The sequence below is a fragment of the Corvus hawaiiensis genome, chromosome Z (genome assembly GCF_020740725.1).
Source record: "Corvus hawaiiensis isolate bCorHaw1 chromosome Z, bCorHaw1.pri.cur, whole genome shotgun sequence".
Taxonomy (NCBI): Eukaryota; Metazoa; Chordata; class Aves; order Passeriformes; family Corvidae; genus Corvus; species Corvus hawaiiensis.
The window spans coordinates 26,234,349-26,259,510 of NC_063255.1; the positions used below are offsets into that span (position 1 = coordinate 26,234,349).

Consider the following 25,162-nt stretch of genomic DNA (forward strand, 5'->3'; position numbering starts at 1 on the left):
TGGATTTTCCTGGGTGTTGGTTTGTTCCCAGTAGTTTGGAGACTATTCTTCAATGCAGCAGCTGCTGCTTGCACAAGAGGAGTCTTTCTTGATGGGCCAGCAGCAGGACCCACCCAAGGCTTTATAGTCCAAGACAGTTCAGGGGAGTTATTAACTTAAACAAAAACTACCTTTGTTTCCAAGGCATGTCCAACATAAGCATGACTCCGGCAGAACACAGGGCATAAACTGACAGGGTGCTACAAGATTAGAATTCTGCCCAAGAGGATTTTCTAACTCCAGTAGGCATCAATGTCTTAATGAGAAGGCACTGCATTTGAAGAGAGAAAAGCCTTCCTTCCTGGGGTGAGGAGCTGTGAATCATTGGCCATTTCAGCAGCAATTTGTCTGGATACAGGCTGAATTAGTTTTTTTTTTAAATAAAATTATTTACAAGCAAACTTTCTACAAAATAAACTTCTTCCTATAAAAACTGTGTTAGTAGTCTCTTCTTTCTGTGTGCCACTGTTTGTTTTCCTGATTAGTAGATCCATCTTTCCTGACCACATTTGACCAAGTGTAGCGGGTTGAGTTTGAAACCGGGCAGAAACACCAATTAAATGCAGTGGTTTTGATTCAAAATATTCATTATTTACTTATTTTCCTTCTGTGAGATAAGAATTAGGAGAAAAGCAAAGCAGGCACAAACCTTAAACAGTTGCAGTACAATGAAAGAGCTTTATTACTAACAGAATTAAAAGTAAAGAGAAAAACAACAAAACAAAATTAAAGTAAATTTCCCCCCCCCCCCCCCTTCTTTCCAGCACTTCTCTCCTTTTATCCAGCTCACACAAGGGATAACAGAACATGGGATGTTAGTCAGTGTTGCAGTTCTTGAAAAGTCTCTCTCTTATGCTTAAGGAAAAAAGGGTTTTCCTTCAGTTGCACGTGGTTCCCAAACTGCCACCAATAGCAGACCCGCCCGGAAACAAACAGTCTGCTATGTGTAGAACATCTCTCCCATGAAGAATTTCACAGTTCTTTCACACTACAGAACATGGGCCATCATATGGGGTTATTCATCTTTTTAAGGATAAGTTATTTTGGCCTGCACACAGAGGCTTTTCTTCGCTACAAGTCTCTAACAGCCTCTCACTGCTTCTATATAGCCTGGCATAGGCACTCTTCACAAACTTCATAGGCACACGTTGATTCTCCACCCCCCCCCCCCCCATGTTCTTCAAATGGATTAAAGAGACAAACAGTTTGTGGTATTACAGTTTCTTACCACGGCATGCAAGAAGGTTTCTTTTAAGCTGCGCGCCAGAATCGCGGCACCGCCCTCTTTTCTCCTGTCGCCATGCTCAGCTCCGTCCCACGTGACTCACTTCTCTTTCTCTCTGACTCTGAAGCCGCCATGTTGAAGGGTGTTCTTGTTCGGGCTTTACGGTGGGGAAAGCCTCGCTCCCTCTGTGCTGCTGGCTGCGTGGTGTCCTCTTCAGTTCAGCACGGAGTGTGCTGGCTGCAGACAGGAGGCTCTGCCGGCTCCCGCTGGCTCCGCCGGCTCCGCATGGAGGGGAGAGGGACCCGCCTGTCCCCAGAAGCCGCGCTGGATGGTTTTAGCTGTGAGCAGTCCATGGCTGGTTTTAGCTGCCTGCGGCTCTGGGACAGTCCCCCTCAGTGACCCAGGGTCCGTGCCGCAGCGATGGGAAAGGGGGAAAGGGGCAGTGGCCCCGGCCCGGCCCAGCGGGGCCGGGAGGCTCGGAGCCCCCCCACCTTCCAGCAGGCGAGCTCCGACCAAAAAGGGGAAGTCCCGCCTTTCCGTGCGGTTTAAATATGTAAATTGTGAGAAGCGTAATTGGTCTTAAAGACTGTCCATCAACTCAGGGTCAACCCAACACATTCCACCCCTCGCTTCTTAAAATTTACATATCCAAAAGTTACTTAAAATAGCAAAACCAGAGCTAAAAGAAAACAAATTACATAAACCTCCACCCCTAGAATTTTTTACCACTACTACAAAGCAAATTTCTTCTATTATTCTACTTAATTTTATAACTTTCTACTTGCTTTGCTTATTATTTTCTCCTAATTAATCTTCATCTCACAGCGTTCATTAATTGCCCGCATTCTCCACCATAAATGTAGCGGGTTGAGTTTGAAACCGGGCAGAAACACCAATTAAATGCAGTGGTTTTGATTCAAAATATTCATTATTTACTTATTTTCCTTCTGTGAGATAAGAATTAGGAGAAAAGCAAAGCAGGCACAAACCTTAAACAGTTGCAGTACAATGAAAGAGCTTTATTACTAACAGAATTAAAAGTAAAGAGAAAAACAACAAAACAAAATTAAAGTAAATTTCCCCCCCCCCCCCCCCCCCTTCTTTCCAGCACTTCTCTCCTTTTATCCAGCTCACACAAGGGATAACAGAACATGGGATGTTAGTCAGTGTTGCAGTTCTTGAAAAGTCTCTCTCTTATGCTTAAGGAAAAAAGGGTTTTCCTTCAGTTGCACGTGGTTCCCAAACTGCCACCAATAGCAGACCCGCCCGGAAACAAACAGTCTGCTGTGTGTAGAACATCTCTCCCATGAAGAATTTCACAGTTCTTTCACACTACAGAACATGGGCCATCACATGGGGTTATTCATCTTTTTAAGGATAAGTTATTTTGGCCTGCACACAGAGGCTTTTCTTCGCTACAAGTCTCTAACAGCCTCTCACTGCTTCTATATAGCCTGGCATAGGCACTCTTCACAAACTTCATAGGCACACGTTGATTCTCCACCCCCCCCCCCGCCATGTTCTTCAAATGGATTAAAGAGACAAACAGTTTGTGGTATTACAGTTTCTTACCACGGCATGCAAGAAGGTTTCTTTTAAGCTGCGCGCCAGAATCGCGGCACCGCCCTCTTTTCTCCCGTCGCCATGCTCAGCTCCGTCCCACGTGACTCACTTCTCTTTCTCTCTGACTCTGAAGCCGCCATGTTGAAGGGTGTTCTTGTTCAGGCTTTACGGTGGGGAAAGCCTCGCTCCCTCTGTGCTGCTGGCTGCGTGGTGTCCTCTTCAGTTCAGCACGGAGTGTGCTGGCTGCAGACAGGAGGCTCTGCCGGCTCCCGCTGGCTCCGCCGGCTCCGCATGGAGGGGAGAGGGACCCGCCTGTCCCCAGAAGCCGCGCTGGATGGTTTTAGCTGTGAGCAGTCCATGGCTGGTTTTAGCTGCCTGCGGCTCTGGGACAGTCCCCCTCAGTGACCCAGGGTCCGTGCCGCAGCGATGGGAAAGGGGGAAAGGGGCAGTGGCCCCGGCCCGGCCCAGCGGGGCCGGGAGGCTCGGAGCCCCCCCACCTTCCAGCAGGCGAGCTCCGACCAAAAAGGGGAAGTCCCGCCTTTCCGTGCGGTTTAAATATGTAAATTGTGAGAAGCGTAATTGGTCTTAAAGACTGTCCATCAACTCAGGGTCAACCCAACACACCAAGAAAGATACTCTCATGTTCATGCATACACAGATGTAGTAATTTTGATCCAACCCCACTCAAAGCAGGTCTTAGTAGACCAGGTTTCTCAGGCCCTTCTCCAATCAAAATCGAGGCATTTTAACAGGGACCTTAGGGAAAATCAAGCCCTGAGTGACGGAATTTAACGTTGGCTTACTTTTGTACAGAGAGGGTACATAAAAGGTAATTTTCTGTGGGAGACAGTTGTAGTTACAAAGGCATTGGCAGTTTCTCTCCCAAAGTCAGTTTCATTTTGTGTATTTCCACACCAGCTCTACAGACATCATATCCAAATTCAGCAGATGGCAAGGCCCAACGTGTGGTTCTGAATAATCTTCAGCAAAACGCACACCTGCCAAAAATGCATAGAGAATTAGGTACTCCGTGGTCTGTGCTTCTTCACTGCATGTGTCCCTGCTGGAGTAACTTCATTTCCACAGACTGTCTGTCCTGACAGCTTTGGGAGAATCCACCCCATCAGCCAGTTTATCCATGCACCTACAGGCTAAGGGTCAGCAGCATCAGTGTCCCTTCCCATGACTTCGTTCTTCATGGCAAGCTAGGAATGCCACGTTCCCAGCTGTACAATGACAGTGATTTTTAAATGTTGATGAAGAGTTACATTTTATTGTTCTGTTGTTAAGCCTCTGGGCAGCTGTGCCTACTTTCTCGTAGAATTTCTGCCTTGGAGTCCAGTGTTCCTGGACAGAAACCACATCTACAAATGGTCTTTTCAGCAAGCTGGTCCAGTTCAGACATCTGTTTTGGTTTGTATTTTACAAATATGTGTGTGAATATTAACATGCAGCACCTAACTGTGCTTTTTTGGGGGACTGTGTACTGCTCAGATAAACACGTAATAAACAGTTAAATGTCTTCCTTTATAGAAGCCAGTTGTTTGCCTTCTTGCTTTTTTAAAAACAAAATGTCAACAGAAAGGCATGGAGACCAGTGTCATTACAGCATATACCTTCATGTCCTGTTACAGCTGTTTCTCACAGCCCAGGAAAGTTGTCACAGGCAGCTCAATTTAAAGTTGTATCCTTCTTTGCTGTACCCACTATTGAAATTACTGCAAAGATCTGTGTTTTGGTAACAGTAGTGTTGTGTGCTCCTCGCCTGTTTTTCATTCCAAGTCACGACGTTTGTTGCAGCCCAGCTTTAAGTTGCACAGAATGTAGAACAAAGCAAACCCTCCCTTGTGCGATCCCCTTGGTGGGCCTGGGTCTGCTCTGCCCAACACCTCCCAGCCCCCCCGATGTACATGTCTGCAGACACTGCTGTGGAGCCAAACACACAGGGGCATTTCTTCCAGAGGGGTTAAACAGCCAGGCTCTTCACATTGAGGGTGAGGGCTGTAGGTGACTGGGGAAAACAAATCACTTAATAAACAATACCTCTGATTAGATAGGGATGAACAAGCTGGACTTTGAGACAGTTAAGCAAGACTGCAGAGTACAGAAAACAGGAAACATCCAGCATGGTGGGGAGAGGTGGGTAGGAGGCAGACTCCACTCTGCTCCAGCCTGCTCAGATTAGACTTTAACCCCATCACGCAGGCAGCAGCCTCTTGGGGCAACAGAGCCAGGTGTTTTTCATGTGGATGCATATTATTCTTGGACATCCTTCCAACTCCCAATGTTTTTTTCCATTGCAATCGATTTTACAGGTCTGACCACATCCAAATATAGTACTTAATTTACTTAAGTGCAGAGAGAAGCTGTAAGTTTTAAATTTTTCTCATGGCAAACACATCGTCTCTGAAGTTGCTTAAACCATGTCTTTCTTTTTCATCATTCTTTTTGAGGTGTATACTACAATTTATCTCTTCCCATTTACTTATTTTTTTATAGAAAATGCTAGTTCATTTGAGTAGTTAAAGGCAAAACATTACCAGAATTATACTGCTAGAAACAGACAGTAAAAATCACAATCTGGAAAACCATAAGCAATTAAAATATTTTTATCTGTTGTCTTTAAAACAGGCTTTCTGTTTATATTAATATACTTTATCCAGCAAGACTTCACCTAAAACTGAAATGCACAACTGTCAGATCCTTTGACAACAAGGCTGGGTACAACAAGGACAGCAATTAAATTAACTTCTACTACAAAAATCCAGTACGTACATTGTCAAATTCCAAAAAGTAGACCCACAAATTAAGAACTAAGTAATAACCCATGCCACATGTGAATACAGTTTTCAATGGTCCTTAATATTTTTACATGCATACTTCTGTCCACTTTTGTACGGCCATTTCAGTTCAAAACAGAGACAAAATTTTGACACCAGCAACATCTCCAAGCCATTCAAATAGAAAATTCACTTACGTTGTGCCACATTTTTGAGAGGAAGTGCTAGACACTTGTGTTTTAACCTTACCAATCTCCATTATAGCTAGCTACCACCTTCTGTTTCTGTGCTATAAAAGGCACAATAATGAACATTTAAGCTCTGTAACTAGTTATGCATCTTGTTTGCAGTGATGTTTCAAACACAGGTATGAAGTTTTTTATATTGCAAGACAGTTTATATCAGCTCTTTCATGAACACATAAACAAGCCATAACCTGTGCAGAAAACCCTCGGTCACTGCATGTAGTTAGATAGGTATTTAAGCAATCAATTCTCAGACATCCAGAACACAAAAGCAGCTAGTAACCCTTTCTCTAATAAAAGATTACACTCTTCACTAAAAAAGTGTATCAGCAATCACGGCAAAAGTCTGCATAATCATTTTTAAGAATACAAAAAACTGAGAGTAATTGTTCTTTGGTGCAACTGACCTCCCTTCTTGTTCACCCTATCCTTATCCTTTCCTGGCATCTTTGTCCTATGTCTTTCTCCCCATGCCAGAGGCACAGGGGGATGAGGAACCCTAGGGATGCAGAGGAGAGATGGTTCTGCCTCTGAATCTGAATTCCTACTGGGAACCCTGCCTTCATGGCCATGGGAGAGGTGTGAGAGTTGCCAGTTCTGAGTTCAAACACTACCTCTGTGAGAAAGAATTACAGTTTGGATAATACACCAATTTTGCCATGGAATAGTTACTGCAGGCAGTGATTTTGTACTTTTTATGGGCCAGGTTAGTTGTTTGGTTAAATGCAAGTGCACTGCATTCCCCTCATGATGCAAGCTTTTTCCTCTTATTATTATTTAAGAAATGATACTACTATAACTTATTTTTTAGAAGTACAAGTACTCCCAAAGTATCATTATGTGTGGTAGAAATATACTCTTTTCCAGTGTCATTTTAATATCACTGTTATTTCTGCACAGTATGGGTCTGCATACTAACACCTTACAGTGACATAATGTGCCATGATTTCTCATTCCATATTCCTGCCTGAAAAGGCTCCCACTTCTAAATTAAGTGAAAAAGTTAAGCATCATGTCCATTCACTTTTTTATCTCCTCTGTCCTCTGTGACGACAGTAAGTCTCTGTGAGGACCTGTAATCCTAGTGCTTGGATTGCTGGATTGAAGGGTTAGAAAGCCTAGAAAGGCTCATAACAGCAAGCATCCACCTGTAAATACTTTTATATACTTCTGAAAGAGTTAAGAATGCAAGCTGGGCTGCAGGGGATTATTTAAAGTGGTATCTAAGTGTCTGACACTGCTTTTTTTCAAGAAGACTCCCACAGATTTTCTGTAATAGCCTGTCAGACCATATCACAGCCAACACTGGGAAAAAAACACTTCCAAGTACTTCCCTCCTGTGTCAGCTTCTAGCCAAACCAGGAACAACAGGACCCAAACTCTGGTTTTGAAGAAGAAGACCACCAGTATGACACCTTCTTGGTCTCAAGAGGGTCTTAGATAATGTATGTCATTAAAAATATTTGTAATCTATCTTAGATGCCTCTGTTGTGGTGGAGAAACTTTAACACAGCATGGGGTTTGTCTTTCTGAGGATGGGAGAAACGGAATGTAAAGCAAACACTGTAAAGCAGGGAAGGCTTTATGTCCATGTTATGTGCCACAGCACCCTTCAGCAAGAAAAAGCAAAACAGCATGGGTCAGGAAGGGCAACGTGCAAGAAAACAGAGGAACACAGGCACAAGGCCTTCGACTGGATGGCGCTCTCAGCTCTTGCAGAGGTTTCTCTGCTGACTGTCAGGCTGGCAGCTTCCTGAGATTTCCTACAAGCACTGACCTTGGCATGCAGAGGCACAAGAGAGGCTCAAGGACAAAGTGAGGAAGTGCCCTAGGGAGGACAGTATTGCAGAGAGAGAAATCAGGTGTCTCACCCTGTCCATGTGGAGGCCAGAGGGGTCACTGCATGAGCCAAACAAACGGAGAAACGACGTCATTCTTCAGGCAAACACTGGGTCTTTGTGGTAAAAACGTGCCAATGTCCAAGGTTGCAGAGGGTGTTGCTCCTGAGTGTATGATGTTTGTCCAGCAGTGCCTGTGCTGTCCTTCCCTCCAGGAGTACTGGTCTGCAGGATGGGGAGAAAGAAAATAAAGCAAATAATCAAGTCTATGGGTCTGGACTTGGTGAATGGCTGTTGTGTGGATTCATATAAACTGCAGTGCTGGTACACTGCTTGTACAGCATCAGTATTTTTCACTGAAAAACTTTGCTAAGCAACACAGAAGTCTGTATGTCGCTGCAATATGGGTGGGCATGTCAGTGGGATTTGGGTGGGAAAATCTGGTTTGCAGCTGTGCACCTCCATGTGGGCATGTCTGGTCTGACAACCATTTTTTTCACATGTACACTGTGTTACAGGACATCAGAACTTGCTCTTTCATTAAACCTGACACTGTAGCATCACATTTTGCCTTTCCATATACCAACTGGAAAAGGAAAATATGTTTCCATTCTAGACTTTCCAGTGAGGAAAAGCAGTGTAACTCTTAGGAAATCATAGAAATGGCACCAGCCTGATAGAGCTCAAGAAGCCTTGGGGCAATTCTCTCGGGTACATGGTGTGACTTCTGGGACTGGTGCTGTGCAGGGCCAGGAATTAGACTCGATGGTCCTGATGGGTCCCATCCAATTCAGCATATTCTGTGGTTCTATGAACTTTCCAACACCTGGACATCACTTACAGCTTGTTGCCTGCTTGATTAAATATCCCTTCCTGTCGATTAGGCCTGAAAGAACACAAAGGCCAAACATCAAAGAACATCCTTCCCGAAGGAAATTTTCACACATTCCGCGTTTCCCGGCAAGGGCGGGTGGGGGGTTGAGGGGCGGACTACATTTCCCGTGAGGCTTTGCGGGGCGCGACGGAAATGCGTCACTCGCGGTGGCCGCGGGAAGGCGCCCGGCGCGCCTCCAGCATGGCGGCACTGCGGGCGCTGCGGGCGGCGAGGCAGCGGCTGCCGGGGCTCGGCCCGGCGGGGCTCAGGGCGTTCTGGGGCGGCCGCAGGTACCCGCAGGGCACGAGCTGGGGGTGGCTTCTGGCCTTGTCCGCATGCTGGGCCTTCACCGGGCCGTGGCCCTCTGGAGGTCACTTAGCCGGACACCCCCTGAGCAAGTCCCTCAGGATTTGTCCAGGCGGCTTTGGAATGCCCTTAGGGAAGGAGACTCCACAGGTTCAGCAAGCGCCCACGAGGTGCACTGCTGGCGGGCGGGTGCAGTGGTGTAGGGTTGGAGCCTTTAGTGCTGTTACTGCTTTTATTACGAGTGGGAAAAGAGGGATTTCACAGGAATGAAAAATAATTCCTCTCTTAACATTTTACGTGAAACCACGCGTGCGTTGTTGACTGAGTTGTGGCAGATGAGAAAGTCAAATTTTTTACTTAAAACTGGTGATGATGTTTTTTTACAGGTGGGCACTGATTTTCTTCTGTAGTAGTGGTTATTTTCTGTTGTGGTTTTTATCCACAGCAAATTAGAACATGGAGCTGTAACAGGAAACAAGTAATTAGTCGGGTTAAAGTGCTGTTTTCACTCAGACCAGTGAAATAAGGTGAGTGGGTGGGTGACTGCCTTGCAGAGGCAGCCTGTGTGGTGAGCAGCACTTGGGGAAAGCCAAACCCTGCCTGGGCACTTCTGTTCCTCATGGACAATAGACCTGCTGTGTCCATGGGATGTGTGAACTGTCTGGACTGAGTCTGATTTAAATCACCATGAATACAAATGTGCTCTGACTCTGTCTTGAGTAGCCCAGAGGCTGAAAATGTTTCTGTTCCGGTGCCAGCAGGAAGGAGGAGAAAGACGTGGAAGCAGACGGAGCAGCTCCTGAGAAGGAGGAGAGGAGTGAGTGCAGCCTGATCTGCCCCCCGGCGCGCAGCCGGAGCTACCTCCCTCCCGAGAACCTGCGGACCTGCCTCGAGTCCCACGTCAGGGAGGTCTTTGGGCCGTGTGTCCCCGAGGACTGGCAGCAGACTCCCTTGAGGGAGACCAGGCTGAAGCATCGCCTGCTGGCCCAGCTGGCCGCAGAGCTGGGCCACGCTGTGCCCAACTCGCGGCTGCACCAGCTGCGCCGCGCCGGGGACGTGCTGGGTTTCTATCGCACCCCCGTGAAGGACGGGACCAAGTTCGATGAACTCGCGGCCGCAGAGCTTCCCCCGAACCTGAAAATCATCTGGCAGCAGTGAGTCCCCGTGGAGCGTCCCCGTGCCTGGCTTGTGCTGCAGGGCAGCAGCAGAGCCCTCCCGCTGGGGTGAGGTCTGTGAATTTCACTAATAAAGATTCACTGAACTGTGCTTGGGTTTGGCTGTTCCTGTTCTGCTCTTTTTTCCCTGCAGACCAGTTCTGGTGAGGCACTGGTGCAGCGTGGGCGCTGCCAGCTGCTCCCTGCCGTTTCCCTGCTGCCAGGCACTGACAGGATCCATTGGGGATCAACAAGGGGACCATCTCCACAGTTTCTGCCCTGCACCTCTGTGCTGGTTTTGGGGTAGAGTTAATTTTCTTCCCAAGGGCTGGCATGGGGCTGTGTTTTTGACCTGTGCTGAACTCAGGGCTGATAATACACAGATGTTTTTGCTAAGCAGGGCTTGCACAGAGCCAAGGCATTTCCTTCTTTTCTTACTACCACACTGGTGAGGGGACTGGGGGTACATGGGACAGCCAGGACAGGTGACCCACACTGACCGAAGGGATATTCCAGACCATATGGCATCAGACTGAGAGTATAAAATGGGGGAAGAAGAAGTAAGCAGGGGACATTTGGAGTGATGGCATTTGTTCTCCCAAGTTGCCGTGATTTATGATGGGACCCTGCTCTGCTGGGGATGGCTGAACACCTGCCCAGCCATGGGAAGCCGGGTATTAATTCCTTATTTTGCTTTGCTTATGTGTGCAGCCTTTGCTTTCCCTATTACATTGTCTTTATCCCAGCCCACAAGTTTTCCAGCTCTTACCCTCCCAATTCACAGGACTATGCCAGCGTGCTCCCCACTGCTCACACTGTGGCTCACACAGATCTCCTCCTTTCCTTCTGTTTCTCTGCTGTGAAAGCCAACACCCACGTGGCCATTCCTGGGATGTGCTTGGCAAGCATTGGAGCACAGATGCCAAGCTCTGGAATGCTTTTTCCAGGACTGATGAATGGGACTGTAGCTGTCTGCCTGGCTGGATTTCTTCAGCCTGCTCCTGTTTGCCCCAGATCTGGCTGTCAAAACTACTGAAGGAGTTGCCAACATGACTGGTGTGAGGATAAGTCTGTGTTACCTGTTCTAGCCTTCAGGATGCTGTGATCTTTCCATTTCCCTTTCTCAAAAGGAAAAAAAACCAACCTCAAAATATTTGTTAAAATATTTGTTCCATTGACCTGTTTCATATTGTCCTGGGGTGACTTTATGATGTGTATCCCATGTCGCTGCTGTATGCCCAGAAATTAACTTTGTGCCTTTCTATGCCTCTAAACTGAGCCTGAGAGGGGGAAGGAAAAACTGAGCAAAACTTCTTCAAAGCAGTTTGCAGCTTGTTCAAGGTCACACAGAGATAGCGTTTTTTTCCCAGCTGCCACAGGGGAGTGAGGAGGCACCCGGATTGCTGCTTCCCAGTCAGCTTTTGGCCAGTTGTTCAGTTCCTTTTCTCCGGAGAGAGACTGAGAGTTGAACTTTGCTTTTCCTTCCCTGGAATTTCGGATTTTCTCCCTTTTCTGCTGGACTGCTTCAATATCAGAACACATCGGGAGGACTTTCCACTGAGCACAGAGGGCCTGGCCCTGGGCCAAGCCCCAGCTCCGAGGAGACCAAAGGGAGGACTCGAACACTTTCCCAGGTTTTTCTTCACAGCGAGAGATTTTATTATTTAGCATTATTTTCCTTTCCCGTGTGTTTGTTAAATAAATAGTTTTATCTCCTTCACTTTCCTTCGAGGAAAATTTATTTTTTCCCGAACCTGGTGGGGGAGGGGTGGTTGTGCCTTCTCTCAGAGGATGCATTTCTAAATTTGGCCAAACCGGAACACATATCTTACCATAAGTCAACAAGGGCTCTTACAGAATGAAACGCTCAACATAGTCAAAATTTATGTTTTCTTTACAGAGTATGAAGCATGCTGGGTTTTACAACACACAATGCAGTTGAGTTTCACTTTACTTCTGCTTTTACCTAAATTTACTTTCACTTGAAAACATCAAACCACTGTGTACTTGCAGTACAGTGTGGCCCAAGTAATCTGTGAATTTGTGGAACATGCCACCAGACTTTACAACTTTACATCCCTGAGTTGTGGATCAGATGGGATACATTCTCCTTAAGCATCCAGACAGTTTCTACTTAAAGGAAAAAGTAACCATTTAATTATTTTCTCTGGAGATCAGATGTCTGCTTTTAACACTCAGCATTCACACGTGTTCCAGCCAAGTCAGAAATTTTAAATCAAAGTGCTGTGTTTGCTGTGAAGTGCTGGGGTTTAGTTTTAATTACTTTCCTTTTTTTATTATTATTTTGAGTGGTTTGGGTGTTTTGTTGGTTTGTTGGGGGTTTTTTGGGGGTCGGGGTTGTGGGTTTTTTTGTTTGTTTGTTTTTTTGCTTGGTGTTTGGTTCTTTTTTCATAAGTTTACACATAAATTCCTGTACATGAAAGAGCAGTTTATATTGTAATCTTTTCAGAATTACAGTCATGCAAAGCAAAACAAGTGTTCATTAAATTCTGAAGGAGAGAAAGTTATTTCCCATAGCATTTTCTATTTCTAGAATGCAATCAATAAGTTTGACTGTAATGATTGGATCTCCTCTTCCTGGAGATTTCACAGCCTTAGAAGAAAACAGATCCCTGCAGAATAATTTGGAATAATTTATATCTACACAACTGTGGATTCTTTGGGATTCTTTCTACTTCTGTTGGCAAGTGGAATAGTGAAATATCAGGAACACAGAATTTATTTACTGGTTCTTCAAGCAGTCAGATTATAATGGAAAATATAGACAAAGGTAATAAATTCATAATGGAAAGCTGCACAAGGACACCAAGCCTCACGTCTTCATTTCCCTGTCTACTGAAGCTGGAAGTTTCTCTTTCTTCCCCTTCTGAACAGGGGGCAAAATCTTTGCCAAAATCAGTGACAGGATCTTTTCAGTTCATGGGTCTAGAATGAGAGCAAGGCAGGAAAGCCGAAGGTTCTTAAAAAAAAAAAAAACTAGTAAAGGGTAGAAAAAAAAGGTCTTTGTTTGCTACTAAATGTGCCTGGAGAAGGTGAACGGTTGTTTTGTGTCAGCTTGATGAGGAATTGGGCCAAAATCAAAGTGTTTTGGAGGATGCAGTTCAGCCTATTTCCTGTTGTGTGTCCATAAAATGGACTTGTCGGAGTGTACTGACCATGGCATTACCAGGCAGATAAAAACAAAGACAGATAAAATTAATTTTGCCTGTAATCTATAACAATTATATCTTCTCTAAGATTTACAAACCACAATAAAGGATGGAAATTATAACGAGCAAATACGTAGTCTAAGGGATGTAAGACTGAGAGATCACAGATCATAAATATGGATCTTTGTTCACAATATGTGCACCTGGCTGTCTTCTGCTCTTTAGGTTTTCTTGTTTGGGTTTTTTCTTCGTTTTTCAAAATAGCTGAACAGACAGTTGAACGCAGATGACTGGCTGAGGGAAATTAGAATTTTCTTTCATTCTTATTTTCCTATATAAAATAGTGGGGAAAAGGAAGAAAAAAAAAAGGAAGAGGAAAAAAATATGCTGGATGCAGTTCTGGTATGTTAGCGTGAAGGAAACTGCAACAAGCATTGACATTTTGGCATTCAGAACTTGCTTTTACAGGGGTTGAAGTGGTGGAACGTTAATATTCTTCACTTTCTCCTAGTGAAATATTTGCTATAAAAGTGTAAATGAAGACCAAAGAGCTTTTTCTCCACATCAGCTTGCCAAAACGCCTGGATTCGTGTTTATATGTGTTTGCATCACCGAGTTATCCTCCCGAAAAGACAGCTCTTTTCCACCCGGACACACACCGCCATTCCCTCATTCCACACGGTCCCACAGCGTCACGTGACGAGGGGGAAGGACTCCTCAGGGCAACGGGTCCTGGCAGCTGTACGGGCGGGACAAATAACTCCGCTGCGGGAGGGAGGGATGGACGGGACTCCCGCCGAGCTCCGAGCAGAATCTCGCTGCTTTCTGGTTCTGATCCCCGCTCGGTGAGAGGCGGAGCGCACCTGGAGCGCACTGGAACCTGGCGGAGCGCGGGAGCGCACGCAGCTGCCAGGACCTACCCAGAGCTCTGCTGCGCCTGTGCGGCCCGCTCTCCTTCTCCTCACCCTCCTCCTCATCCTTCTCCTCGTTGTTTTCCTGATATTCTTTCTCCTTTTCCTCTTTTTCTCGTTCCTGCTCCTCTGCGGCCATGGGGAAGCTGAACGTGGTGATGCTGCGGTACCTGTCCCGAGAGCACTTCAGAGTGCTGACCGCGGTGAGCGGGCACGGGCAGCGGGGCCGGGCCGGGCCGGGCGGGGCGGTGTCGCAGCTGGCGGCGGGAGGGGCCCGCCTGTGGTGCCGCTGGGGCTCCGCGCTGGCCTGTTCTGCTGGGGAGGGCCCGGTTCGGGCCGGTGTTTCCTTCGGCCGCCCGGCTGGGGAGGATCGGGAAGGGCAGGGGGTCCGTGGGGACGCTCGGGAGTTTTCTGGGGATGCCCAGGAGGGTCCCTGGGATGCCTATGGGGTCGCTGGAGATGGCCGGTGGATCCCTGGATATGCTCGGGTGGTCCCTGAGGATGGCCGGATGATCGCAGACCCATCACGGTGAGGCAGCATCACCAGCGCCTCCGCTCTCTGTGCTCCCCGTGACTGGGACTAAAATCTAATCAGCCACTCATGTTGTGGCTGGCACTGAAGAACTTTCCAGGGTGGGTTGTTGTACGTAAGCTGCCAAGGAGCAGTGAGGCAAACTGAAACGTTTGTTAAGTCTTAAAACTTAGAAAACGAAGTCTCAAAGTCTATAGTCTTTAAAAATTGCAACCTTGAAAAGGGATTTTACTCTTGAGTGAGATCTGATACTTCATTGTTGAACACAGGGCTGACAAATCTGGTTTTAATTTTCTTTTAGGTGGAAATGGGCATGAAGAACCATGAAATAGTTCCTCCTAGCTTAATTGCTTCCATTGCCAGCCTTAAACATGGTGGCTGTAATAAAATTTTGAGAGAGTTGGCGAAGCACAAACTTCTGGCTTATGAACGAACTAAAAGTGAGTTTGAATTCTGTGTTGGAGTCCCTTTCTCATCCTGTCCCCAGTGCCTCACAGTGGTACCTGCCCAGCAGGTTGGGATGTAGGAGTGACCAGAGTGTTTGCTTTCCCATCTCTTGGACTTAGCCTGGGAATGTGGGTTTGTGCAGCACCAGATGCTGTGTCTGCTATGTCTGTTTGTAGCTGTAGAGGTGACAGGCAGAAAAAAGATTCTTTTTTGTTCAGAATAAGGTAAAAAGAATCATCACATCACAATCAAGTGCATATAGGAATCAACTGAAATGATATCCTCACAGTTCTGGAACAGACTTGGACATTTCACCACCTCAGGAGCAGCTGCTGAAGCAGTTTTTATTATCTGCCGTGTGACAAAGTTGTGCAGGCCTTTCCCCCTTCCCTTCACCCTTTTAGTTGGATTTGGCCCTGAAAACACAGCAGGGAGGTATATGGGAAATACCTCTCCCTTTTGTCCCAGTTCTTCAGAGGACTGAGGATTGCTCCAATCCAATTTAAACATCTCCACCATTCAGTTGAATTGGGCTGATAAGAGCCAAGGGGTGAAATATTATATGGGTGTTATGTATTTTAGGAAACAAGAAACAAGACTAAATTGAGACTTACTTTAAATATGATGTATGCATAATAAGGAGTGAAATGTGGTTTATTTTTTTCATAGCTGTCCAGGGTTATCGGTTAACTAATGCAGGATATGATTACCTGGCTCTCAAAACTCTCTCTTCCCGACAAGTCATCAATTCTCTGGGAAACCAGATGGGTGTCGGCAAAGAATCAGGTAAATTAAAATAACATTTTTAATAATTTTTTTAAGCAAACACATCTGCAATATTGCAAATATTTTGCTAGAAACTAGGGGAGCTCTCCTCTGGTTAGGCAGATCAGTTAATCTGTCAGACACCAAGATGTATTTGAACATAGCATGTTCAAGTGCTGTGTGAGGCTACATTTGAGTATTTTTGCACAAAAGTGTAGTTGCACTTTGCCCATTTTGTCTGTTTCTTAGTTCATCATTTAAAAAGGTACTTTGCAGACAGGTGCTGCTTGTGTTGTGCTTTGTGAAGAGTTTCAAACCATTTAACTAAAAAATAATTTCAGCTTTTTCATCCCATGTAAAAATAAGGTAATAAAGTAAAGTAGGCTCAAAATTATTGGAACACTATCTTGGTTCCTCTTATGTGCATGTATTTTGACACAGAATGTGACTTTTGTAATTGGAGAATGGGATTATTTGGGACAAATGCTAGAAATTAAATTTAGGGTATTTGTTAACACTTTAAATTAAAGGATCTGGTTCCTTGAGTTGTCTGTCCACTCAGCAGGAAGGAGAAGCTGTTCCAGGGTGTGGCTAAGAACACCAGAACACTGAAAGATGCTTCAGATCCCATCAGCATTTTCTCTATTGGAGTACCATGAACTCTTATACAGTAATTTCTTCATGTTCAGATTTCTTATACACACAATGTAATTAGCTGCCTTTGCTAACTCTGGTAGAACTTTTGTGTCAGGATCAGTGAGGAGTGAGGTAACAAACTTTCACTGCACTTTTTTGGCTGGCTTGTTAGATATCATTCATTTCTTAGATCTGTGCTGAAGATAAATGTCTTCTAGATATTTATATTGTTGCCAACGAAGAGGAGCAACAGTTTGCACTGAAATTGCACCGGCTGGGGAGAACCTCCTTCCGCAACCTGAAAAACAAACGTGACTACCACAAGCACAGGCACAAAATGTCCTGGCTGTACTTGTCCCGGATAGCAGCAATGAAAGAGTTTGCCTACATGAAGGTAGGTGGCCACTCACACAGTGCCAGCAGTGGTGGGACACACTGGAAGATGCCTCTCAGGCTGTCTTTTCATCAGTTTGTGTTTGCAGTGCTGGTAGGATTTGTGCTTCATTTTTTCTTTCCCCTAATGGACTTAAAGTACACATTTCAGAAACTTTCAATGCTACATGCTTTGTACACTTCCTAGTGCAAAAATAAGCTTTGCCATGGAAATAACATGGAACAGAATCAGGTGCCATGAGAGAATTTCAAATTTGCATCATTATTTATGGTAAGACAATCTATATATCACCAATTCTGCAGTTTTTCCTTTCAAGTTTATTGCATGAACTAGGAAACAGCTGTCATTTTTTAAAATTAATCTATTTTTTATTTTACCAAGCTTTCACTTGTTGCTGTGCTGTTGAGGGAAATCTTTCAGATCAAAACTGGTGTTTTGATCTAAAAAGGCATACTTAGTTCTGCGCTGTGAGAAAAGATTTCATTTCCAAGCATATACTGCTACTCTTGAATTCTGTGGTTTTTTACCTGCTTTAAAAAACCACAGATACTGTATAGTGATGAAAGATGATAGCTGAAAATTAATTATTAATAAAAAACTAGTTTTCCTTTCTCCTTCTGTGCTATCCAAGAGTAATATATACATAAAATATGATTTTCTTGTTCTTCTGAAAAAGAACCATGATGGATTCTCTCAGTGGCCTGAACAGAGAAAGAGAGAACTGACACCATAATTTAGAACTTCTGTATTGGTCCAGGTGGTCCAACTGGTAAAGCCTTGTGTGGTCAGAACTTGTAGGAATGTAATTGTGGGGGTCCGTTTCCCTGGGCAGAGGGTTGGGGCAGGATTAATTGAGTGCTGAAAAACAGTAATAGTATAATACTTAAGCAACAAAAACTGTATTTGTGTTGCTTTAGCTTAGGACTCTATCTTAGAAAAGTTTCTATCTTAGAAAAGTTCACTGGTAACAACAGAATGAGTAAAAAGAGAATGAACCCATTAAAAAGTTGACTGGATTGAGTGAATGACTAAATTTGTGCTAGAAAAGGCAAACAGGAGAGCTTCAAAATATTATGAGCCACCTTTGGTTAATTTTAAGTGTGGTATTATGCTGATTATTACTATTTAAGAATGAACTTTTTGTTTTTACAGCAACTGAGTATAGGTTGACTAGTCAGGCAGGAGTGTATTGGCAGCAGCTTGATGTAGAATTCTTTTCTAATGCCCAACACCCTATTTCCAGTTATCTGCTGCTGATTTCTCCAGCTAATGTACTGGATAAGGTTCTGTCATTTCTCCACCCTGTTGTGGTTTTCTTCCAGATGCACAGTTATTAAACCTTGGGCAGTCCACTCAGTGTCTAAACTTAGGAATTTTATTTTTCTTGGCAGTGAAAGTTCAAATGGCTGTGAGGCTGTTTTCCTTCTTAAGCATGTGATTGGGGCAATATATGCTGCTGTCATAGTGATATGTACTGCTTATCTTAGATGTGCGTCTGTCAGTATATGTAATATTTTCTTAACTATTTAATTTTAAGTTTTCAGTGTGTTTTCTCTTTCCAGGCTTTGCACGACAGAGAATTTCCTGTTCCAAAGCCCATAGACTACAACAGGCATGCTGTTGTTATGGAACTTGTTGATGGGTATCCTTTGTAAGTAGTGAAGCTTGAACTCTCTGTGTTACAGGGACCCTAACAACCCTAGGAAAAGTAACAGGGTTAGGGTTTTTCCTTGTTTTATACACAGAAATTGCACATTCTAAATGTTACTTTATATACAGAGTATTGGATATAATATCGGTCATGTTCTGAGCTCCAGTTTGTGATCCTTACTGTCTTAATTCAGTTGAGTTTGTAACTCACTGTTGTAGAACTTCTGCTCTGTTTATAGAGAATACAATGTATAATCTGGTTTTGCACCTTTGAGAAATATTATTTTTCTTGAGTTTTCCAAGCTTTAAAAACAGTAAATATTATTGAGGTTTGTACGTGAAGGGTTGGTTTGGTTTTGAATGCAAAAGGCCTGTCTGTTTCATACAATATACAATAACCCAGATCCGATCTCAAGATTTAAAGTGTTTAGTAATAGAACAAACCAGCCCACGCTCCTGTATAGTATTCAAGATCTGAAGTTTAATCAAGAGGGAATTAATTCCAAAGTATAACAGTTGAAGAGTAATGTGGAAAAGACTTGATTGTGTTTTGTCTCCCCACCTTCATTTGTTTAATAATTCCACATCCATTGTGTGGAACACCAAGTTCTTGTGGAAGTCTGCAGTGGAAGTTCACTTTTTCTTCTTTTCCTAACATAATCTAGAAAATCTGATTTTATAAAAGAAAATGCAATGGCCTATTTGAATTTCAGTGCAAGAAGACTTAGGTTCTGCTGACATGATAAGATTACCTAAAACAGGAGAAAAAGTTTGCTGCCCTGTTATTTACATAATGCATTATGACAGCAGTGCTCCATGGGAGACAGTGAGTGTGAGTTTAGATGAGGTTTAGCCAGGGTGTAAGGAGGTATTCTCTCCTCTTGAGGACAGAGGGGCAGTGGCACAGGTTGCTTGGGAAGGTTTCACAGGCTCTCTCCATAACTGGAAGTTTTCTATCCTAACTAAACAAAGCCCTCAGCTTTGGTCTGTCTCTGATTTGACTCAGCTTTGAGGAGGATGCTGGACCAGAGAGACCTGAGGGCCCTTTTGACTTGAATTACCCTGGCATTCTGTCAGATGTATTTTGTGTACTTTATTTGTATTTTTAAATTAGGTCTTTCAAGGTTCAGAATATTTTATTTAACTTTTCAGGTGCCAGGTGCACCAAATGGAAGATCCTGCTGCTGTCTACAGTGAATTAATGGATCTGATTGTAAAACTTGCCAATCATGGTCTGATCCATGGGGATTTCAATGAGTTTAATCTCATCTTGGATAATGACGACCATGCCACTTTGATTGATTTCCCTCAGATGATGTCAACATCTCATGCAAATGCTGAATGGTAGGTTTAGATTTAAATGTGTTTTCGAGGTCAATCTGACAAATGTTGGTGACAGCAAACAGTCAACCATGACTTGTTTCCATAAGTCTTTTCCTGAATCCTTCTCTGCAAGCACAAGTAATGTTCCCAACAAAGAATGAGGAGAAATGTTTCTGCAGAATAAATACGTGATTAATTGCTTCTCAGAGATAATAATATTGTTCTGTTAAGAAATGCTCAGAAATAAACTGCATCCAGTTTCTCTTCCTAGCCTTTTCACTTGGGATCACTAATAGAAATAATTTTCAAATAAAACCGTGCTTCTCATTGCAATAGCCTTCACTGATTTTTAATTTGTACAATTCTGTATTTTTTACAGGTATTTTGACAGAGATGTTAACTGTATTAGGGAGTTCTTCAAGAAACGCTTCAACTACGAGAGCGAGCTCTTCCCAACATTCAAAGACATCAGGTAGAAATGACCAGATGTGTTTGAATTGTTCTACTTATGGCAGTAGTGTTGGTTTTCTGAGAAAAATGGATGCCTGTGAGAGATGCCTGTGGGAGAAATAAAAAAAAAAAAATAAAAATAGGCCCAACTGTGCAATTTTAAGTTACATTTTTGTCATTTCTGTTGTGTTTTCTCCCAAGTTACTGTAAGTGGTTTTCTAAAGCTAAAGTGTGCTTTAAAATCCTCTGCTGCCTTCTTTATTTTCTTGCAACCAAGGAAGAGACATCAATCTGAAATCTTGATCCAAATGTTAAATGTCCAGGAAATTTTAACAGTGATGCAGAATCAGCCTGTTTGACAATTCTAATATATTGAGGCTTAACTTGGGTTTCCATTTATAACTATTTTTAAAATGCTTGTAAATAGGGTGACTGCCTCCTCAGGCATTATTATATTTAAACTTTTCTTCCTAATGTCTTTTGCTCCTTCTGAAAAGTTAACTGATTTTTCACTCATTTTAAGATGGAAACTGTTGCAATGAAAACAGTTTTATTTCATCCTGAGCACTTTTCCTAAGGAATTTCACATTGTAATCAGCCTTCGTATGTCAGACCCTTTATTAATCTGTTTGCTTAAGCATGATTTGAACTTAAATCCAAATGTTATTCCTGCTAAAGTAAAACGATTTCCTGTAAAAAAAACCAAACATAAATGCAGGTTGTGGAGATAGAATCATCTTCTGGAGAGTTTTCTTCTCTCGGATTACATTCTAAGTTAGTACTTTATCTAAAGCTCAGCACCATCACGTGGTGTTTTGTGTGTTTCAACAGAGTATATCTTCTTTATTGATAGTGTGGGTAATTTTAGTCTAGCTTGATTAGGATTTTAAATCCAAAATGTAGTATATTGGTAACTTGGTTTATTGAATTTGGCATATTAAAAGAAAACATTCCTCTTTCACAGGAGAGAGTGTTCTCTTGATAAAGAGATTGCTGCCAGTGGCTATGCAAAGGAGATGCAGGAAGATGGTGAACTGCTTTACCCCGCAAGTTCTGACGAGGATGACAACACAGAGGTGTTAGAACTTGCAGAAGATGCTGAGAAGGAGCTCAGGTTCTTCAGCAAAGATGAAGAAAACAGTGAAGACTTCACATGTGAAATGGGTGATTTCACTGAAAGCAGAGCCTCTGACAATACTGTGAGCAGCAGTGAGGAAGAGGCTGATGCAGCTGAAAGCAGTGAAAATACACAAACACTGAATATGGCAGAATTGAGTTCAGCCTTGGAAAAAGCTGAAGGGCCAGCTGTGCCATGGAAGTCCAGTGAAGATGCAGAGAGTTCTGCAATTACTTCCTCTAAGGGCAAAAGATTAACTGAAAATGCTGCTGAACTGGAAGATCAGGCAGGTCAAGGAGGGTGCTGTGAGGGTAAGGAGAATGAAGACGAGTGCCCTGAGCTGGTCAACTCATCAGCTTTAAATGAGGAATTCAGGCATTACAGGTAAAGATTCACATTTACTGTCTAGGAGCGTGGATCTTCCCCCCAAAAATGTAAATCTTTCAAGCAGCTCAAGAAGAACTGCTCTTCAGCTGTCCTTGTTTAAACTGAAGACTAAAAACTTAATTTATTTTGAAAATATTGCCGTGAATACCTTTCCTATTGGTATAATGATTGTCCAGCTGTGTTGTAGTATCTAATGAGAAAATAGGTCTTGCACTTCATAGACCAGCCTATTTTCTGTGGTGGATTTTTCCCCCTATTTCTTCATTTCAGCTAATATTGATAGTGAAGTAGTTCTTGATGTTAAAATATTACTTCTAAAGACCTTTTATGAGTAAGTGTGTAATTCAAATATTTGTGTCAAAGGCAAATGTTCCGCTGCTCACTCACCTGAAGTTATTAAGAACAAGCTCCTTGCAGTCTGTCATTCAACTATATTGTACTGTGTGTTGTTCTGGATTTTAATTCCTTTCCTGACAAACTTAGAAATTCCTGCTTGCCTTCAGACTAACCCCTTGTATGTGAAAATCTGTTTCCTGAGTTTGCCATCCCACCTTGTATGTGGATACAGAGATCAAACTGATACTCCTCCTCATTTGCTTTTGCACTTCAGTTAAGTGATTGTCAAAACACTGTGCAGGATCTAAAGCGTTTTAGTGCCCTGAGGTTTCTCTTCTTGTGCTCTATATTTATGTGGCTGTTGTGCTACAAATTCTTCCTTTCACAAAGTGCCTGTCTTGGACAACCAATGTGATTATTTAAAATAGAAACACTTTGTAGCACTTGCATGTTCTGTTGCGAGTTTTCAAGTTGTAGCCCAGAAAGTGAAGACTCAAACATGGTGCTTATAAAGGCAAAGGATGTTTATCTTGCTAATGGAATAACACATTGATTTGTTTGTTTCAGTAATGAAGAGTGCATCGTTCCCGTTGCTGAGCACAGAACAAGGACTAAGAGCATCACATCAGTCAGAAGCGTTGGGAGCTGTTCAACCATTCCTCCAGTAAGTATTATTTTGTTATGCTGGCATCTAGTTTACCCTCAGACCACCTTAAATTGCACATAGCTGTTAGTACCTGTTTCTGAAAATGTTCTCTGGTATTAATCATCTTTAAAAACACTGTTACCATCTACCTCTCCAGTTTGTCTCTCCATTCCTACAGAAAAATAGGATTGATACGGTTTACAGGGAGTGATTTCCAGCACTCTCCTTCATATTTTGCTTTTTGGTCTCTCACTGAAGCTCCATATCAACATTAACAACTCTCATTTACCCAATAACTAATTTATATTAATGTATGTTAATTCACTAACAGTATCAGTTAATCCATTTCTGTTGCTAACCACGATTAATATTTTTTATTTTGAACCTGGATACTTGAGTCTAGGTTTAATTTGGCCTTTCTCACCTGTCTTCTTAGAGATTTCTTCACATTCTTTTCTGAAAGATTTCTGTGAACTCTTATTCAACAGCAATCTCTTTGGCAATTTGAATTTGACCTTCTGAATTACTTAAATCAGGACGTTTTCAGCAGAATTTAATGTGCTTTTCTTCAACCCCAGACTAGGCAGTAGGTGATATGTCTACCTTAGCACCGAGAATTTTGCAACATATGTAGGTTGTGACGATGGAAAGACTAGTGAGTGTTTCCACCAAGTGCTGCAGTTCAGCATAGAATTTGGTGAATTTACATTAGATTACATGTCATAATGGTGTCTGCCTTGCAGAATTTATTCTAGCAGGTTCCCAGCACAATATGATTCCACCATGATGAAACGGATGAAAGTAATTTGATTTCTCTTTTTCTTCCAAGAAAAAATACGCAAATGTGTGCCACACTTGGCATCAGTGTGGCAACTTGAGTAAGGACCATGCCACAGTCTACCAAATCCTGGCTTCGTTTTTGTTACGGGTAGATACTGCCATCACAATGGAGAGCAGAACTCAGAATGAGGCAGAGGTGCAAATAACAGATGAAATTTCATAGAACTACTTCAGTTTGATGGAATGGGAAAACTGGAGGAGGGATTGTAAATCGCTAACTTCCCGTTTCTCTTAGCCACACTTGTGTTAGAGTTGTTGTTTTCCAGTAGAATCAGTCATATTTAGGGGCATATCTAAACTTCAGAATAATCAGGGTGCTAAAAAAAACAACACAAAGCAAATAATTACTGCTGGACATGGAATGTTTTACATTTTGGTGGAAGGCCTGTGTTCTGCACTGAGAGGTGTGGGTCCTTTAGCATCTCTGTAAGAAACACACTTGAAGTTTAATTTTAAAATTAAAAAGGATTTAAAATGCTATTTATTATAACTCAGAAGATAATAGCACAGATAAGCCCATACCCCTTTATGTGCTGTGAGTCCTGAGGGTGTAGCACACACACAGCACTCCGTCCAGACCTTGTACATACCAGAGAATCTCCTTTTTCAGTCAGCTGAGCCATTTTATGATTTTCTCACAAGGGAAAAGAAAAGCTTTGTTGATCATTTCTCCAGTCAAGGTGAATATCATGAATGTTCATGTTGGTCCTGAAAAAGTTCTGTTGTCAGGTCATGTGCTAAATGATTTAAAGGAGTTTTGATTCCAAATTGTGTGTTTGTTTGTAGGAGCTGGTGAAACAGAAGATAAAGCGACAACTGACCAAACAGCAAAAGTCTGCTCTGAAACAGCGGCTGCAAAAAGGGGAGGCAAATATTTACACCAAACAACGTCGAGAAAATATGCACAACATTAAGTCAAGCTTGGATGCAGCCAATTTCTGGGGATAGCTTATTAAAGCTCACGTGGAACATGAGGAATGTATACAGCTGAAAGAATCGTGCTAATTTACCAATAACCCTTTTATGTAAAGGAGCAATCTCTGCTATGCAAACCAGATATTTTTCTGGAAGTTAATAAACCTCATTCTCGTTCCTGTGACTTTAACTGGGAGGTTGTGTTTCTAGTCAGAACTCTTGACTGTAATTTACATTGTATCAGTAGAATTGGTTAAGGTCATGATAGTAATTCCCAGCAGTGTTTTGTCATAAATGAATTGTGGTGTGTTTGTTGTGCAGAGGCACAAAAAGATTTTTTCTTTTCCTCAATTCTAGATGCACAATTATTTACAGAAATGTAAATTGGAAATACTTTCTGCTAAGTTAGTCAGATATGACTTTAACTTCAAAAAACTTCCTTTATCTTCAAAAACTTGGGGAATTAGATGTAACAAAACTTGGTTTCATGTCTGAAATAATCACTTAGTGCAGGATGTCGCTTATTTGCTGTATCTTAGAAACATAAATAGGAGAAATCATTAAAATGTTTGTTGGCACAAGCATATTTTTGAAGTGCTGTTCTACAAAACAATATTGA

The 25,162-nt window shown here is 42.9% G+C and overlaps 2 protein-coding genes across 6 annotated transcripts; both read left to right on the plus strand.

Moving 5' to 3' along the window:
• Positions 1 to 8,708: 8,708 nt before the first annotated feature.
• Positions 8,709 to 10,136, plus strand: MRPL50 (mitochondrial ribosomal protein L50). 5 transcript variants are annotated; one of them, XM_048290721.1, is made up of 2 exons: positions 8,709 to 8,854; positions 9,629 to 10,136. In XM_048290721.1, the coding sequence occupies exons 1-2, from the start codon at positions 8,718 to 8,720 to the stop codon at positions 10,026 to 10,028; spliced, it is 537 nt and encodes a 178-aa protein (XP_048146678.1). In that variant the 5' UTR covers positions 8,709 to 8,717; the 3' UTR covers positions 10,029 to 10,136. The 5 variants fall into 5 exon arrangements, 2 of the variants coding, with proteins under 2 accessions (XP_048146678.1, XP_048146679.1); XM_048290722.1 differs by having other exon boundaries at positions 9,632 to 10,136; XR_007200754.1 differs by having other exon boundaries at positions 8,791 to 8,854; positions 9,316 to 9,721.
• A 3,969-nt stretch (positions 10,137 to 14,105) lies between these two features.
• RIOK2 (RIO kinase 2) lies at positions 14,106 to 24,733 on the plus strand. Its single transcript, XM_048290700.1, has 10 exons — positions 14,106 to 14,308; positions 14,939 to 15,077; positions 15,754 to 15,870; positions 16,704 to 16,879; positions 18,442 to 18,530; positions 19,682 to 19,873; positions 20,232 to 20,324; positions 21,267 to 21,803; positions 22,710 to 22,806; positions 24,415 to 24,733. The coding sequence occupies exons 1-10, from the start codon at positions 14,243 to 14,245 to the stop codon at positions 24,574 to 24,576; spliced, it is 1,668 nt and encodes a 555-aa protein (XP_048146657.1). The 5' UTR covers positions 14,106 to 14,242; the 3' UTR covers positions 24,577 to 24,733.
• Positions 24,734 to 25,162: the final 429 nt, after the last annotated feature.

Bases quoted from the DNA above. Each gene is read 5' to 3' on its own strand.
- MRPL50 (XM_048290721.1), top strand. From the start codon at position 8,718: ATGCGTCACTCGCGGTGGCCGCGGGAAGGCGCCCGGCGCGCCTCCAGC. The intron at 8,855-9,628 runs GTACCCGCAGGG...TTCCGGTGCCAG, and splicing joins GCGTTCTGGGGCGGCCGCAG to CAGGAAGGAGGAGAAAGACG.
- RIOK2 (XM_048290700.1), top strand. From the start codon at position 14,243: ATGGGGAAGCTGAACGTGGTGATGCTGCGGTACCTGTCCCGAGAGCAC. The intron at 15,871-16,703 runs GTAAATTAAAAT...AATGTCTTCTAG, and splicing joins GGGTGTCGGCAAAGAATCAG to ATATTTATATTGTTGCCAAC. The intron at 18,531-19,681 runs GTAAGTAGTGAA...TTAACTTTTCAG, and splicing joins CTTGTTGATGGGTATCCTTT to GTGCCAGGTGCACCAAATGG.